This window comes from Talaromyces rugulosus, chromosome II (genome assembly GCF_013368755.1).
Source record: "Talaromyces rugulosus chromosome II, complete sequence".
Classification (NCBI taxonomy): Eukaryota; Fungi; Ascomycota; class Eurotiomycetes; order Eurotiales; family Trichocomaceae; genus Talaromyces; species Talaromyces rugulosus.
This window is the reverse complement of record NC_049562.1, coordinates 5,134,764-5,150,078: the sequence shown is the minus strand read 5'-3', so window position 1 is coordinate 5,150,078 and position 15,315 is coordinate 5,134,764. Positions and strand designations below refer to the sequence as shown.

General features: G+C 46.1%; 7 protein-coding genes across 7 annotated transcripts; 4 read left to right on the top strand and 3 right to left on the bottom strand.

The window, feature by feature from the left end:
• Positions 1-14: 14 nt before the first annotated feature.
• On the bottom strand, positions 15-2,264 carry TRUGW13939_04240 (uncharacterized protein; the record flags this gene model as incomplete). Its single annotated transcript, XM_035487417.1, has 3 exons — positions 15-1,737; positions 1,802-1,908; positions 1,968-2,264. 3 exons carry the CDS (start codon positions 2,262-2,264, stop codon positions 15-17), a joined length of 2,127 nt encoding a protein of 708 aa, XP_035343310.1.
• Positions 2,265-2,560: 296 nt separating this feature from the next.
• TRUGW13939_04239 (uncharacterized protein) lies at positions 2,561-3,601 on the top strand (the record flags this gene model as incomplete). The annotated part of the gene is made up of 2 exons (XM_035487416.1): positions 2,561-3,019; positions 3,077-3,601. 2 exons carry the CDS (start codon positions 2,561-2,563, stop codon positions 3,599-3,601), a joined length of 984 nt encoding a protein of 327 aa, XP_035343309.1.
• Positions 3,602-4,040: 439 nt separating this feature from the next.
• TRUGW13939_04238 (uncharacterized protein) lies at positions 4,041-5,162 on the top strand (the record flags this gene model as incomplete). The annotated part of the gene is made up of 2 exons (XM_035487415.1): positions 4,041-4,192; positions 4,244-5,162. The coding sequence occupies 2 exons, from the start codon at positions 4,041-4,043 to the stop codon at positions 5,160-5,162; spliced, it is 1,071 nt and encodes a 356-aa protein (XP_035343308.1).
• Positions 5,163-5,285: 123 nt separating this feature from the next.
• Positions 5,286-6,257, bottom strand: TRUGW13939_04237 (uncharacterized protein; the record flags this gene model as incomplete). Its single annotated transcript, XM_035487414.1, has 1 exon — positions 5,286-6,257. The coding sequence occupies one exon, from the start codon at positions 6,255-6,257 to the stop codon at positions 5,286-5,288; it is 972 nt and encodes a 323-aa protein (XP_035343307.1).
• Positions 6,258-6,742: 485 nt separating this feature from the next.
• Positions 6,743-7,902, top strand: TRUGW13939_04236 (uncharacterized protein; the record flags this gene model as incomplete). Its single annotated transcript, XM_035487413.1, has 4 exons — positions 6,743-6,829; positions 6,889-7,041; positions 7,107-7,704; positions 7,775-7,902. The coding sequence occupies 4 exons, from the start codon at positions 6,743-6,745 to the stop codon at positions 7,900-7,902; spliced, it is 966 nt and encodes a 321-aa protein (XP_035343306.1).
• Positions 7,903-9,003: 1,101 nt separating this feature from the next.
• TRUGW13939_04235 (uncharacterized protein) lies at positions 9,004-9,952 on the top strand (the record flags this gene model as incomplete). The annotated part of the gene is made up of 4 exons (XM_035487412.1): positions 9,004-9,235; positions 9,292-9,627; positions 9,686-9,811; positions 9,876-9,952. 4 exons carry the CDS (start codon positions 9,004-9,006, stop codon positions 9,950-9,952), a joined length of 771 nt encoding a protein of 256 aa, XP_035343305.1.
• Positions 9,953-10,176: 224 nt separating this feature from the next.
• Positions 10,177-14,062, bottom strand: TRUGW13939_04234 (uncharacterized protein; the record flags this gene model as incomplete). The annotated part of the gene is made up of 12 exons (XM_035487411.1): positions 10,177-10,877; positions 10,927-12,408; positions 12,455-12,601; positions 12,651-12,749; positions 12,813-12,881; positions 12,938-13,143; positions 13,194-13,245; positions 13,293-13,423; positions 13,475-13,552; positions 13,603-13,741; positions 13,795-13,964; positions 14,025-14,062. The coding sequence occupies 12 exons, from the start codon at positions 14,060-14,062 to the stop codon at positions 10,177-10,179; spliced, it is 3,312 nt and encodes a 1,103-aa protein (XP_035343304.1).
• Positions 14,063-15,315: the final 1,253 nt, after the last annotated feature.

The following is a 15,315-nucleotide window of genomic DNA, read 5'->3' as shown; positions in this document are numbered from 1 at the left end:
ACTTCTCCAACTTCCTACTCCATTCCCATTAACCCAGTCATATTTGTAAAACCAAAATTCAAATCAGAAAATAAGAAAAAGTCGTCGGGAGTCGTTTGTGATACAGGAACCTGCGACTGGACCGAATATCCCAGCTGCTCATGAGGTATTTGCATCCCTCCAGCGGACGTAAGAGAGTTTTGCTCCTTTTGCATATGCACACCTGCCGCATATGCAGCAGTATTACGTAGGTGATCCTCTGGAATACCCACAAAAGAAGCACAGTCATACAACTTACGGCCTAAGCCAACCGTCATCCGTTGGATAGGGTGCTGGGCAATGCATGGTGTTGCCTGGAACAGACCCAGCACTTGTTCGACTAGTGCGAAATCATTTGAGGCTTCGATGCCAAGTTGGTCATGATAGTTTTTGCAAATCTCCAGCAGGAAATTCCCGGCAAAGGCAATCATTATATGAAAATAATGAGGAACACCGACGAGATTGCCCTGAAGGGTTGTGTCCGTCAAAATCATATCAAAAATGGTAACGGCAGCGTCGTGCGCCATTATTGCAGCCGTCAATGAATGAGAGGGAATTGGTTGTCCTTTAAGGTTTCGAAAGACATGATGACCGAGATACAACTTGCCGAATTGATAGTGAAGCTCCAGGCCTTTTCGTGGGAATTCGGCAATTTGAGGATTCGGTTGAAATAATCCCGAAAACCTGCTGAACCAGCGATCCAGCTGACGTGAATAATTGGTTATCTGACCAAAAAGTAGCTGCGGCATCTGGGAATCAAATTCAGAGCCGAGCGTATCTCGAATTTCGCTCATTATTAACAGTAACGAGACCTGTGATAGTATGCGAATGTCGTCCTGTGTTGTCTCTGGTTGGTGAATATAGGACTCCCAGTCAGAAGTGACTGCCTTATCACCACGGAGAAGGGCATCACGATTGTGTAAAATAGAGAGATGCTGGTCGCAGATAAACAACAGATACCATAGGCGGAGGCGATCTGTCATTTTGAAGGGAGTCCCTCCCAGCGCCGTTTGATTGTCCTGCACCATCGCAGACTCATCAACACGGTGAAGACGAATATCTGCTGCTCGACGAATAGCGTCGCTTGATAAAATTCGAGAAGCATCTGGTAGCCAAAAAGAAGAAATACATAGTGCTCGAATGTAGTTCACATCTCGCTTCTCGAACATGGAGCGCGACACCAGCTGGCGCAGTTCTCGGTTGCAGGCTTCGTATAACTGCGAATCATGCGTATCATGAATAGCAGATACGGTGCACATTGCTGCGAACAGTACGGGTGATTGAAACCGGAGTTTCTGAATGTCATCTTGGCCCACTGCAATACCGTAAAGATAGTGGTCCAGGCGCGAAAAGTATCGTTCTAGGAGACTCTCCGCCACTGTTAAAGTAACAATTGATTTGCTGACGAGGTCTTCCTGCCACAAATCAGGACGCCTTCTACTTTGCTGAGAGCTAACCGAAGGGCGCCGGCCAATCTTAGCCATGGTTAAGAATGTGTCGATTGGGGCATGGGAAGCAGATGGCGACTCTGGTGGAGAGACCTCACAGCCATCGTTGTCATCACCGGTTTCAGCTTGACGACCATTGGCAACGTATTGTGCTGTCTGTGCAGAATTAGCGCTTAATAGAGGATCAGGCTGTTCCAACTCTAGATGTTGGCAAATCGTTGTAAGAGTTTTGTGAATATTTCGGATGTCTGTTTTGAGATTATCGGTGTTTCTGTCTCGGTCAGGTTTCTGCCATACTCAATCAAAAAGTATAGAAAAGAAAGCTAGCTACTGACTTGGTATCCTCGAGTAGTGACTGCAAACTGCGATTCAACACACACGACAAGGACCGCCGCCGGCATCGTGTGCACGGCGGCCCACTTGAGGGCATATCACATTTGATCTAGTTGGGCACTGTCAGCTGGAAACAGGTACTAAATCCCTTTCCCTTGCCTAACTGACCTTGTTCTTGCGGCAAGCTGCGCAGGCAGTGATCTTACGGGTGATGCCGGGCAGGGCATCAAACACGACGGAATCTCCAGTGGTTTCTCGGCCCGGTGGAGGCATCGGCGTGGCAGCCGGGTGAGCATCTCTCTGAGAAGTGCTATTAGCAGTTCTTTTGTCATCATTGGCTTGTGCTGCCGGCGTGGTTGACGGCACGAAGCGATTGATGAATGAGACCGAGTCGAACTGTGGGGGGCCTGCAGCGAGGTCTGCATCTGCAGTATCGGCCTGGCGCCGTTGTCGTTTGGTTGGCATATCGACTGAACTGTAGGGCAGCTATCCGGGCCATAGAATCACGACTATCACGGTCAAACAGAGGCGAGCATTTGCATCGGGGGACGAGCGATGCGGAGGGCCGTCATAAAGCCATAAAAGGAGCGCCCCGATCGGACATTTCGCCGAGTCGCGTTTTCCCCGCATTGCGCTTTCCCGTTTTGGGAACTTGGTTTCTACTCTTCTTATTCTCGCCGGAGGAACCAACTCCATCTTTTTCCTACTCAAGAAATAGATCCAAAAAGTTTTGAATACCAAAACAAAGAATCATACCCATCATGACTTCCACCATCGCCGTCAAGTCAAAACAACTGCCCCCGGGCGTCTACGTTCCTGTCATTTCTCATTACAAGAGCACCCCGCAGCAAGAAATCGATCTAGATGCAGCATACAAGCATTTCACTCACCTGATCCGTAGCGGGGTCCATGGAATCGTCTTAGCAGGCACCAACGCAGAAGCAGTTTTGCTTTCTCCCACTGAGCGCCAGGATCTGGTTCGTGTTGCCCGAAAAGCCGTCCAAGATTTGGGAGTAGTAGACTACCCCCTGGTGGCCGGTATCAGCGGTCAATCAACAAACGAGACGATTCAACTTGCCGAAGATGCAGCCAAGGCTGGCGCTGGCTGGGCTCTTCTTCTGCCTCCCAGCTACTGGGCCAAGGCTGTTAGCAAGGACGTCATTTTGAGCTTTTACAAAGAGGTTGCCGACCTGAGTCCTATTCCTGTCGTGATTTATAGTGTATGCCCCAATTACTTGGTATCCTTTTTTATGTCTAGCCACTTACAGATTTTATAGTTCCCTGCTGTCACAAATGGTGTTGACATTAGCTCCGACGTCATGTCCGAACTCGCCCATCACCCCAACATTGTCGGCACCAAGCTCACATGCGGAAACGCTGGTAAAGTCACACGTCTTAGCCACCAATACAATTCAAATCAATTCAGCGTCTATGCCGGCTCCTCAGACTGGCTGCTGCCATGTCTGATTGGAGGGGGTGTTGGCTGCGTAACGGGTATGGGCAACGTATTTCCCAAGTCGACATCGAAGCTATACAATCTGTGGGCGGCAGGCAAGGTCGAAGAAGCGCAGAAACTCCAAGGACTGGTGGCCGAGACAGAAAAGGTCTGCAAGGAAGGCATTGCGCTGACCAAATATGCGTCGTGGTATTTCATCGGACAAGAGGCAGGGATTGCGGCAGAGGTATACTACCCACGCAAGCCTTACCAACCTGCGGGCAAGGAGAAGCAAGACTGGGCTGTCAAAGTTATGACTGAGCTATCACAGTACGAAAAAGCACTGCCCAATGTGGTTGGAAAATAGATCTACTAGTTATGAATTGATATAGAGCAATTTAATTTAAGTTTTCCAACGTTATCTTATGGCTACATCTTAACTAATTGCTACGTATATACCGTTGATTCATAGACGCAGTGAACATTGCACACGCCTATACCAACTGAACAATATAGATCATACTATATCGGAACACCAAAGTGCTATATTATTTTTTTGAATCAACCTGGGCGCCGAAATGAGGGACATTCTGTTGACTGCCCCGCAATTCGCTATTGTCTTGCCGTTGACGGTCTTCTCTCCGACATATAAAAGTGCGGGCGGATAAGATTCCGCTCTCGGAGGAGGGCCGATTGAGTGACGCAATGCAAATACATTGACTATCATAAAGTGATTTGCTGATATATGTGATGCATGTCCATAGCAGCACATATTGCGGTATCAAAATTTCAACATACAATCAACAATGGCGTCCGCCAAGCCTACTGTCCTCCATCTAGGAGAGGCGATCAAATACAACCACGATTTCTATGACGCCGAGTTTGCCTGTCGTTTCAACATCATCCAGGCCACAGAAACAGACCGGGAATCGTTTATCGAGGCTTTGAAAACAAAAAAGTAATCAATGCGACACTATTTGCCGAATGACTCCTGCTAACAAGAATACAGATATGGCGACTTCTCGGCCCTCTTCAGGCCTCACTTCCAGACTGGCGGCTTCATGGGCCAATGGGACTCGGAATTGATCCCTTTGCTGCCTTCATCAGTACGCATCTTCGCTTCTGCTGGCGCAGGTTTCAATTGGGCCGATGTCGACCTTCTGGGCGCGCGCAAAATATGGTATGCCAACGGCGCTGGTGCATCCGACGAGGCCGTCTCTGATACGGCGCTGTATATGATACTGAGCGTTTTCCGAAACTTCACGCGCTCTCAGATCGCCGCTAGAACTGCTGATCCAAACACATTTACTGCGACGCACAAGCTCATCGCTACTATCTCACGCAACCCGCGCAACCATATTCTCGGAATCATCGGGTTCGGGAACATCAGTAAAAAGTTGGCCCACAAAGCTAGGTCGGCACTCGGTATGAAGATTCACTACTACGATATCGTACGTGCGGATGCAAAGGACGAAGAAGCATTGGGCGCAACTTATCATTCATCACTTGACGAATTGCTCAAAGTGGCAGATTGTGTGTCGTTGCATACACCGCTCAACAAGTACACGCAGGACTTGATAGGGACACAGCAGCTTTCTCTGATGAAAAAGGGAAGCAGACTTGTCAACACAGCAAGAGGCCAGGTGGTTAATGAAGAGGCCCTGATTGAGGCCCTCGAAAGTGGACATTTATCGGCTGCAGCGCTGGACGTGCATTACCACGAACCACAGGTGTCGCCAAAATTGGCAAAAATGGAGAATGTAACCCTGACGACACATATCGGTGGAGGCGCACTCGAGACGAGAATCAACTTTGAACTGAATGCGATGAGGAATATAATCGAGGTCGTTGGGTCAAGTGGCGATTTCAAGGGAGAGCCATTCACCCCTGTAAATAAGAAAGCCTTTGAAGCAGCTGCGTCTAGATAAAGTGAAAATGCATGTATGATTTTGAATACCTACATAGGTGACAAATTAAGATTTTGAAATGGTGAAGTGACTAATGTAAATATTTTAAATGGTAATTCTCAAATTTGTATATTCTTGAGACCGCTACAAAGATGACTTCGTTGCCATGTTCTGTATCACCCACCGGGTTTCCTGAACAATCGCATCTGGCCGTAGGATGTTGATATTATGCCCACAGTCAACCTCAACCCATCGCGTCAAAGATGAAAGCTTCAATAGCTCTCGATGCAACTCCTTGGCACAAATATCCCATCGATCTAGCCATTGACGAACCTTTTGCTGCTGTTCTGGTGTCCCATTCCCGGCCTTCACGCCAGCCTCATAGACCTTTTCATAATCTTTAACAGACTGGCAATTGATCACACTCAGCGGACGACTGCCCAGAACCTTTTCACTTATTTGATTCTTCTTGCCCAACGTCTCGCAGACTTCGTAAAACGCTGCTTCTTCCGCCGCGTATGCCTTGGCTCCTTGGCTAATAGCGATCGCTCGCGTCTTCCATTCCTCACGCGACAATTGAGAATTAGCCTTGAGCCCCGTAACCTGTGAGTAATTTAAATCTCCCAAAACAGCTATAAAGTTTGGATTTGGCAAGCTGAAATACTCGGGCTGCCGCTCCGTTGCACTGTCAACCAGCACCATCCCTCCGACACTGTCATTTTTGAGATGTAGAAACTCCCGAGATGGGATTGCTCCGTATGAATGCGCGACTAGGATATAAGGGCCCGGGACTTGAATGACTTCCAGCAACATGCGAAGCTCTTCGGCTGCAGTGACTGCTCTGTTCGTAGGGACATGTGGCGCCTCATCACTTTGCCCTAGCCCCGTTCGATCATAAAGCAAGATGCGGGCAAATTTAGAAACATCCTCTTGCACGCGTGGCCAAGAAGTCGAAGATTCTCCTGATCCGGGAAAAATGATCACAAGTGGATCATCTCCGCCCCGGCCGTCGAGGGGCGAATGGCGGCGGACTGGACCACTGACAGACACGTACAGTCGATGGGTGCCAATAGAAACGAGGCCAGACTTGGTTGGAGATGTCTCCCACTCGGACATAGTGGATTAGTCTTTGTGTGTTCGGATGATGCACGTTGCAAGTGGAGAGTCGTTCTGCCCCTCAGTCGTCACGAAGCGGGCGAGATTGGACTAACTCCACCAACAACCAACCCCATTTGCTGTCTAGGCCGTCGGGCAGGAATATTATTATTGGATCAATACAACATAATTCTTGATTAAGACGGCCGGATAGTCTTGATCTAAACCTAAATTAGCCCGGTCGCTAGCTACCCATTATCTTTTTGTTAGGAGAGATACGATTTATCGTCCGAGACGGGATTTTATATACAAAAACGGTAACAAGATGCTTTCACCAATGACAGGACAATATCAATGGAAATCAACATTTGAGAGTGTAAAGTCAAAAAAACCAAATCGATAAAAGGGAAATCTGGATATTATAGACCATATTCTGCCCGGTAGCTTTCAAGGCAGTAGAATTTTCAGTTTATTTTCTGTCATATTTTATTTTGTATACAGAAACGATGTCTGAGCCGCTACGGACTTTACCCGCATCATGGTACTGCAGCTTGCCTCTATATCAGCTTGAGAGAAGAGCGGTATTTTTGAAGGTATGGATAAGTCGATATGAAACTTCTGTTGCTTGTTCAGCGGTTACTAAACACCGTAGTCATGGTACCTTCTCGGCCCTGTGACTCGATTCCTAACAGTGGAGGAAAGAGTTAGCTATGAAATCGCCCAGCTAGAGATTCATGCATATAGAGTCTCAGAAACCTCAGAGTTTCCAGGTCCCGGGGATTTGAAGGTCGTTATTGCCGAAACTGTATGCATCTCACCCAACTTTTTGCATTGTACTATAACGTATTTTCTGATTTATATTTAACTCAGGATACTGAACTACCAAGCCATGTCACACCTACGGGCCTTCTATTTGCAGCTCTATCGCCATCAGCGCCTTCATTCCACGAGTTCTTTCCAGACTTAGAGAAACTTCTAGCCAGAGTCGACTTCACAGAAAGACCTTATCGACGCAGTATCAAATACGAAGGCAACTTCAACTGGAAGACCATGGTTGATGGTTACCAGGAATGCCTACACTGCCAGTATACCCACCCGTCTTTCAGTATTTACTATCCACCAACTTTTTACACCGTCTATAACCACAAGAACTTTTCTCAGCATATAGCCGACCCAAAGAAACCCGATGACGGATTATTTTTGTACTTTTTTCCCAACTGCACATTAAATGTGTACGGAGGTGGTATGAGTTCGTTCAGGGTCTGTCCAACAGCCACTCCCGGTGTGACAAGGATGGAGTTTGATTACTATCACATCGCCGACGGAGACAAGTTTGAGGACTACTTTCGATTTGTCCGACAGGTTGCGATTGAAGACTTTGAGTTGTGCGAAAAAGCCCAAGCCAATCTAGAGAGAGGTGTCTACAAAGAGGGAGTTCTAAATCCAGAGAAGGAATCTGGTGTTGCTTGTAAGTTTTATGTTTAATGTTTCTTCAGGTCGTCCACTCAAGACAAAATTCTAACAACAAACAACAATAGATTATCAAGAAAGGGTGTTTGATTTGGTTTGCCAACAGTACAATGAGGAGAAGAACGGTGAAATGAAAGAACAAGAGAAACAAAAGACTCATACAGAAGTCGGTTTGACTGTAGAAGCAGCTGCTTAACGATTTATCTTGTCACATCTGGTTATCTAGGCTTCGACTGAATATCGTCATGCTTATTTTGGTTCTACATATTCCGATCCCCACAATTTAGCAGTCGGTCAACTGTAACTTATTCATCCATAAAAGAAACTAGCTATGCACGATGAAGTAAAATGACGCAAATAGGACGCAGATCAGGAAACGTTAAATGCGGGATTGTGGATATGTGTACCGGAAAGTTTGACCGCATCGGGTAGTTGTGCCCTAATTGACAATATCGATCAGCGGGATACTGCGAGTCATTTGACATTGTCTAGATCCGGAAGCAATTAACTCCCAAATTAAGACACAAGAGCTGGTTCCGAGGACTTTAATTTTCTAATTCGTCCACTTTATAATTGGATCCGAGGGCACACGGCCGGTATGCAGTTGGCATGTAAAATATAAACTAGATCCTATTGCTCTTATAAGGTGATACAGGATCTCATTTGTGTAATGACTGTACTACAACCTTCCTACTTAACACGTTAATGAACATCGAAAGCCAAGATGACGGAACACTACGTTGTTGCATTCACAGTCGCCGCGCTAATTGGAGTTATACCAATCATTTTTTTCTTTAAATCACATGCGACAAGAACAAGAATAGTCCCTGCAATTAATCATTCAGAGGGATTAAAAACGGAGAACCAAAGTCAGCAGGCTGATGTATCGGTCGTAAAAGAATCCGACTTTCCATCCGACTGGTTCACGTCCTCGGAGGGTTTCAATCTCGAAACAAGGGCAATATACTGCAAGGTTGGTTTTATCTTGCGTTTAAAACCAAAACAGTCAGAAAAAAATACATTTATCTTAATTTCTGATAAATTTAAAAACTAGTCCTGGATCTTCGTCGCCCATGCGTCTCGCTTCTCGAAACCTGGCGACTACCACTCGTTTTCCTTATCCAACTATGCCATCTTCCTGATAATGGGCAAAGACCACAAGATACGCGCTTTCCACAATGTGTGTAGACATCGGGCATATACAGTCACGAGAAAGGAATCCGGAAGCAGCACTGTGCTAGGCTGCAAATATCACGGATGGAGTTACGATACAAAGGGCCACTTGGTAAAAGCCCCAATGTTCGACGGAGTACCTGGTTTCAAGAAAGAAGACAATGGTCTATTTGAAATCGAAGCAACCGTTAGTGATAGCGGTGCGGTATGGGTTAACTTGGATAGTGGGGTTAAGGATGATAGTATCAATGAAGACGCGAAGAGAAGTATCGACAGATTCTTGGGACTGAAAACCGTCAAAACTAGGTGGGTTGATGGGAGGACTGTTGAAGGTGGCTTTAATTGGAAGAAAGCAGGTAAGTTGGTTTCACTGAATATCTTCGAAAATAACAATTTCTCATACTTTTAAAAGTCAACCCAAACATATTCAACATTGACCAGCCCGATCTCTCGACACCTACGATTCTAAGCTGGTTCAATAATGAGCCTAGAGAGACGTCAGCCCTTCATGTGTTTCCAAACTCCACCGTATACAATATTCCTGGCACAAAACTTTGGTACTCGGTGATCGTGTTCCCATCATCTCCAAACAAGAGCCAGATTCGCTACGATATTTACTCCAGCTCCAGCAAATCAGAAACATCAATCGAGAATGCTATCGGCACGCAACTCGAACGAATGATTAGCACCCAAGCCAAATATCTCGAGCACTCGGCCAGTAGTCAATGTTTTAATCATGAGAATAAAGGTATTTTCCTTCTTGTACCTTATCTATGCTGTTAGGTGACCAATAAACATAATTATAGATTTCCAAACCGAAATCCTTGTCCACCTCAAAGCTCATTCGAAAGTGGAAAGGACCTTGGGAAGACAAGTTATCCCAGAACTCCACAAATCTCGAACCAGTCAGAAGTTTCTCCAGGCCGAAATATGTAAGTTACACCAACCTCTACAAGTCAATTTCTATGCCTGTAGGTTCTAATATTCGACGCAAAGTGTGTAATAAGTTAGATTGCTTGAGTCAGAAAGGTGCAAGCAAATCTGCAACCGGCGGAGAGATTCTTGCCTGGTGATTTAATGATCAAACCAATAGTAAGGTATCCAGGTTTTACAACGATCCATTAATAGCTCAATTTTATCTATGGGTAAAACTAGTATATACTCTAGAGAAAAAACCGATTGTACGTGTCATCTTGTACATGTACTCAAGTGCTACATTCACATTTGGCATCCCGTATTGCCATCATATGGAACATACCCCGTATTGCCATCATGTGGAACATACCTGGAAGTAATATCAAACCCAGCCAACAATATACAAGAAAGCCTCCCCCATATATCCGTTCATTAGAAGGCCCTGAGCATACTCAATTAAATCATCGTTTGGAATGCTCAAAGCTTCAAAACGCTCCTTTTCACCGCCTCCACTCCGAGCATTGACACGCTTTTCAACAAGGTTTTTCATCATCTGCTCTCCCGGAGCAACAACTAGATAAATCGGAGCCGACTTCTCCATTGGTGTTATTGAGACTGACTCTTGCACAGAAGGTGTAAGCCACTCTGTATTGGAGCTGGAAAGTTTAGTGGTAACTTTGCTTGATGCCCTCCTTTTCCCTGTCGTCAATACAGAGTTTGATGGCAAGGTGACTTGGTCAGTGCCGCATTCGGAAATATTCCCGATTATCGTGTAGCGGATATCAGCATCTGGAGAGAATACAAGTAGAGTGTTGACGGTAGAACTAAGTTTCATCCGAAATGTGGTAAAGTTTCGAGGGTCCAGATAAACCGTGTGACTGGCAGTGATGCTGGGCGATGTATTGGATTTTTCACTTGGGAGAATCATATCCAGTGCATCTTGCTGCACGGGAGAGGGACATCGTGGTGCAATTGCAACGGATTTCGATTCACGAAGAGTAATCGAGGGAATGCAAGACGAGGCATGCGTGGTCAGACTTCTGTCGTGGCATTGAACGCTGCAAAAACGGACAATATGACAAGCTAATACACATCAGCCCATGTCATCTTTGTCTTTTAGTCGAGAACTTACTGTTGCAAAGAGAGGCCGTCTTGCTCTGGCAAGTTATGCACGTGCCATCCTCATAAAGGCCCCATGCTCGCTTTTCTGCAGTCAGAATTTCTCGTCTATGAATCAGATCCGTGACTCGTTTCCTCGAGTAGTCCATACGTGAGCGCGATGGATGGTCCAAGGGTGTTTTATTCGCGAGTTGTAACAGATTTCCATAGTTCTTAATAGCTTCGTCCAGGTGTCCGAGGTGCTCCAAAGTCACACATAACGCGCTCAATGCATCAAAAGATTCTAAAGATTCTTGTCCCTTCAGGGTACTCGTTTCTTCAAAAAGAAAAACAAACAAGTCGCATGCATCTCGATTCAGTCCGGAATCCATATATGCACGCCCCAGGGTCTGTAAAACACGGTAATTTGCTGTCAATCGAGAGCGTCGGTAATGTTCAATAATTAGCTTGACATCGGCAGAGAAGTCAAAATTTTCCGAGTCTTCCAGATATCTCATCACGGTATTTCTAGTGAGAGAACTGTCAAATCCTACCACTGTCTTGCAGTAGGGTAACATCTTCTGTGACATCGCCAGGGATTGGTCATTCAAACCGAGTTTTTGATAAAGTATAGACATATGATTCATCGCCTCAAGGGTGGTTTCGCTTTGAAGGCCAAATACCACCTCAAATGCGGGAACAGCGTGCTCAAAAATCTCAAGGGCAGACTCCAGATCTCCAAGGTTGATTTTGATATTCGCTAGTTCCTGCATGGAGCTCAAAGTATCAGGCGCATTTTGGCCGAGAACTCGTAATCGACCGGCAAGTACTCGTTCGTACAGGGCGGATGCTTCTGTCGCGTAACCATCTCTCTCGCAAAGTTTGGCAATATCGTTCAACACATTGTATATCACGGCATTGTCGCGGCCATGTAACCTCCTAAAAATTGCCAGCGCCTTCAAAAAGTAATACTCCGATTCCCCTGCTGATCCGATGGCGCTATATACGAAGCCAATTCGATGTAAAACCCCTGCTTTGATTCGCAAGTCGGTATCCAGCGTCCGATATTGGAGGAGAATTTCCAAGACTTCCTTGTAAGTTGATATCGCAGTTGTCAAATGCCCGGCTTGTAAACTAAGCTCGGCTCGAGACTGGAGTGTGCTAATTTTCGATTTGACTGGAATCGATGATGAGTCGGCGCTGATAATAGAATAGATGTATGCTATTTGATCCATTGGGAGTACGCGTTGTCTGCCCGAAACGTCTTCGACAATGACACCATCGGAAAGTACTCGCATATGAACAAACGGACTGCGATCCCCTTCGATATCTTGTGGAGAGTAAATCTTGAAGCCTCCATTTTGTTGCTCCGTCAAGTGGCTACTAGCACGACTCTCAGTCCGGCTAGGTGTAATTTCGCCTTTTCTCGACTTTGATACGAGTGAGAAACGCACTGAATTTTCTTTTTTCATGAGCTTTCTAGGTTGGCTTGTGACTGAGTCTGATCTTGACAATCCTGGAATCCATTAGTCAGATTGAAGGAAATATTATAGTTGACTCACTCTTGGGAAACTTCAAACCAAGAACAGATCTCAGAAGAGACATGCGACGAGGAACAGAATTTTCTTGACTTTCTTGAGGGGGCAATTCACTCTTTTCTTGAAAATTCTCCTTGTCTTCGTACATTGTTGACAGTGTATACTTTTCATCTAGAACAGATTCAGTAAATAAGATGTGTCGAAATACTGGACCACTTACCAGAATCACGAGTATCTAACCACGTCGCAAGCTGGGTAACGGGAAAATCAAGTATATCGTTGGGCTCGATCTCTTGAAGGGCTCCTTCTGCTGCATGCACTAGATCGAACCATCAGTCTCCGTATTGCTTCCGTGCCTTAAAGTGCTACGACATAATCTAACCTCTTTCTATGTCTTCAGGAACTGAGAAGGAGAGCGCCACGATTTCTCCATCCTCTCCATGTCCTGACTCTAGTAAAACAATCAGTATGACAGTATGACAGCGTATAGCTAGAAATAACACGTACTTTTAAGAGGCCACGAATTCAAGATTCGTTGTGATTTCCTCTTATGTAGCTTTCTTAAAGCATTTTCAGTAGGGCTAAGAGGCACAGACATCGACGGCATCATCTGTGGATGGCTGGAAGCCCTCTTGTGGCCGGATATTGCCTCCTTCTTGAGCTGTCGAAATTCCATGTCTTCGTGATATTCATAATGTAATTTTAGCTCGTATCTTTAGAGGTCAGCTATGAGAAATTTTAATCATCACTGAAAGGCACGTACGCGGTGTCGCATTGTCGGTCACATTGAAAGCATGTGAGGTCGTCCGATTGATCTATCACTGTCAGATTCCAAGACTTTATAAATATTTGCAAATCCTACGCAGGCTTTCGTGTGCATCTTTTGCTTCGTCGTCAGAAAACACATCTGTGCATTTGCTGCAGGGGACTCGCAGGGGGCGACCTTCCAAAGGAACCAGCCTTTGCTCGATTCGATAGCCTTTATTAATGAGACTGAACACATTAGCTCCCAGCTATTTCATATCAATTGAATTGCTAACTTACTTATCCTTCATCATGACATGGACAACAATGGCTGCACCTGGACAAAACTTTGTGAAACGATGGCTGTCCAGCTCCGCCCTATCATGGTCAGAATTGTCTCAAACAGATCCATCTACTGGGAAATTTACCGGGACGAGAAAATAGCATCGCAATCACTGCAAACAGCATCTTTGAGCTCAACCGCAGAGCCCTCCTTGTTCGACCTCGGCGGGAATTTTCGTAGGACACCCTGAAAGTTTTTGATGTCGGTCTTCATCCCATGTTGTTCTTTTCGTTCGTCAATACAATGACCCCGCACAGATTTTGGAACCTCTTCATACCATCTGATCCAAAATCCCTCCATTGTGACAGCAACGTTGAAGCTTGTAGAACGGATTTCCGCGGCCCTGCTGAAGGGTGTGACTGGAGGAAGGCTCCTATCTCGGTATTCGGGTCTCTGATTTCTCGCTGGCGGTCACTATGCGATGTTCGATGAATGTCGAATTCGCTCCTACGTAGGGTCAGGACGGAACTGGCCTGTGGTTTCGAGAAAAATATGGTGAGAGCTTACCTATCGAAGAAGCGTTTTGGACAGTGGTAGCATTGCATCGTGTTCGGTGATCATAAACTGAATATCTCAAATTCCAAAGGTTTGACAGAAAACCACTTGAAACAGTACATGGCATAGCAAGTACTTTATTTTCCACAGCAGACCGAGATGATGTCCACAGGCCCCCTTTTTTCAGGCCATGTTTCCAGTTGGAGGGAGTGTGGGGACTGCCATGCAGCCCTCTGTGACACTATCCAAGAATTGCTTCCAGAGTTTTTTGTATCAAGGGAGCGTTTTTCTCCGAGCTTTTAGTCCCTCGCATGATTTTCAAAACTAGTAGCCATCATAGGAAAGGTCCAGGGATAGACGTGATCGGATAGGCGGCGGGCAACAGGTTCAACCAGCAGGGCCCCGCTGACGAGCATGGCTGGGCACAAGGCTCAGACGGTGCGCCATCTGAAAAGTGCAGACACGTCGTCTCCGACGATCTTGTCGGTGGAGAGAGAGTTCACAATGGCACACAGTTGAAAGCGATAAGGTTGGTGGATGGGTGGCCCCCCTTGCATCGCTTTTCCGGAAGGCGCGGCCACACGTCACATCTCGCTTCCAGGCTATTTGGTCCTTGTGCATCCATCGACTCTACCACGACGCGTCGCGATATCACAATATTTATGCATTAGTCAAACTATCAATGCATGATCTCGCTGCTAGAGCTATGATGATTCGGCCGTCTAATGGACCTGGATCATCGCTCTGACTTCGGCTCCGAGTGGCATCATCACTTCTCTCGCAGCCTTTATGGATGACCAGTCTCGCCATTCGATGAATCAATCCTTCGAAACTATGATAATCCGGTTATTTCTTTTTAGATATGTCGCTTTGGCCCTCACTATCCCCGGGACACTATTGACAACCCAACAAATTGTTCCCTGCAGGTCTAAAAACGGTTTTTTTCGGACAGCACATCCGGAGAAAGCACGGAGTAAGAGTTGGTCGGTGGCACCAAGGGCGACAGTCGGTGTTTGAAGTTCTTGGGATTTAACCCTACTGTTTGAGATAACACTGATAGACCAGGATCCGGTTTCCCAGCCCACTGATCGACTTGTCTATGGAGGGGCACCAGCCTCGGCTTTTAGGTTTACCCTTGCCTGAGCGACAATTGATTTTTAAATGCATTGCTGTTTACTATGATCTACCTAGAGAGAAACACGCAGCTAGAAAGCTTTTGGTGCAACCCCGAAGGGAGCTGAGCGTTGGTTCACTAGGGGTCAACCTTGTATGTCGTCACCCAGTACGTGAACACTGCTTATTA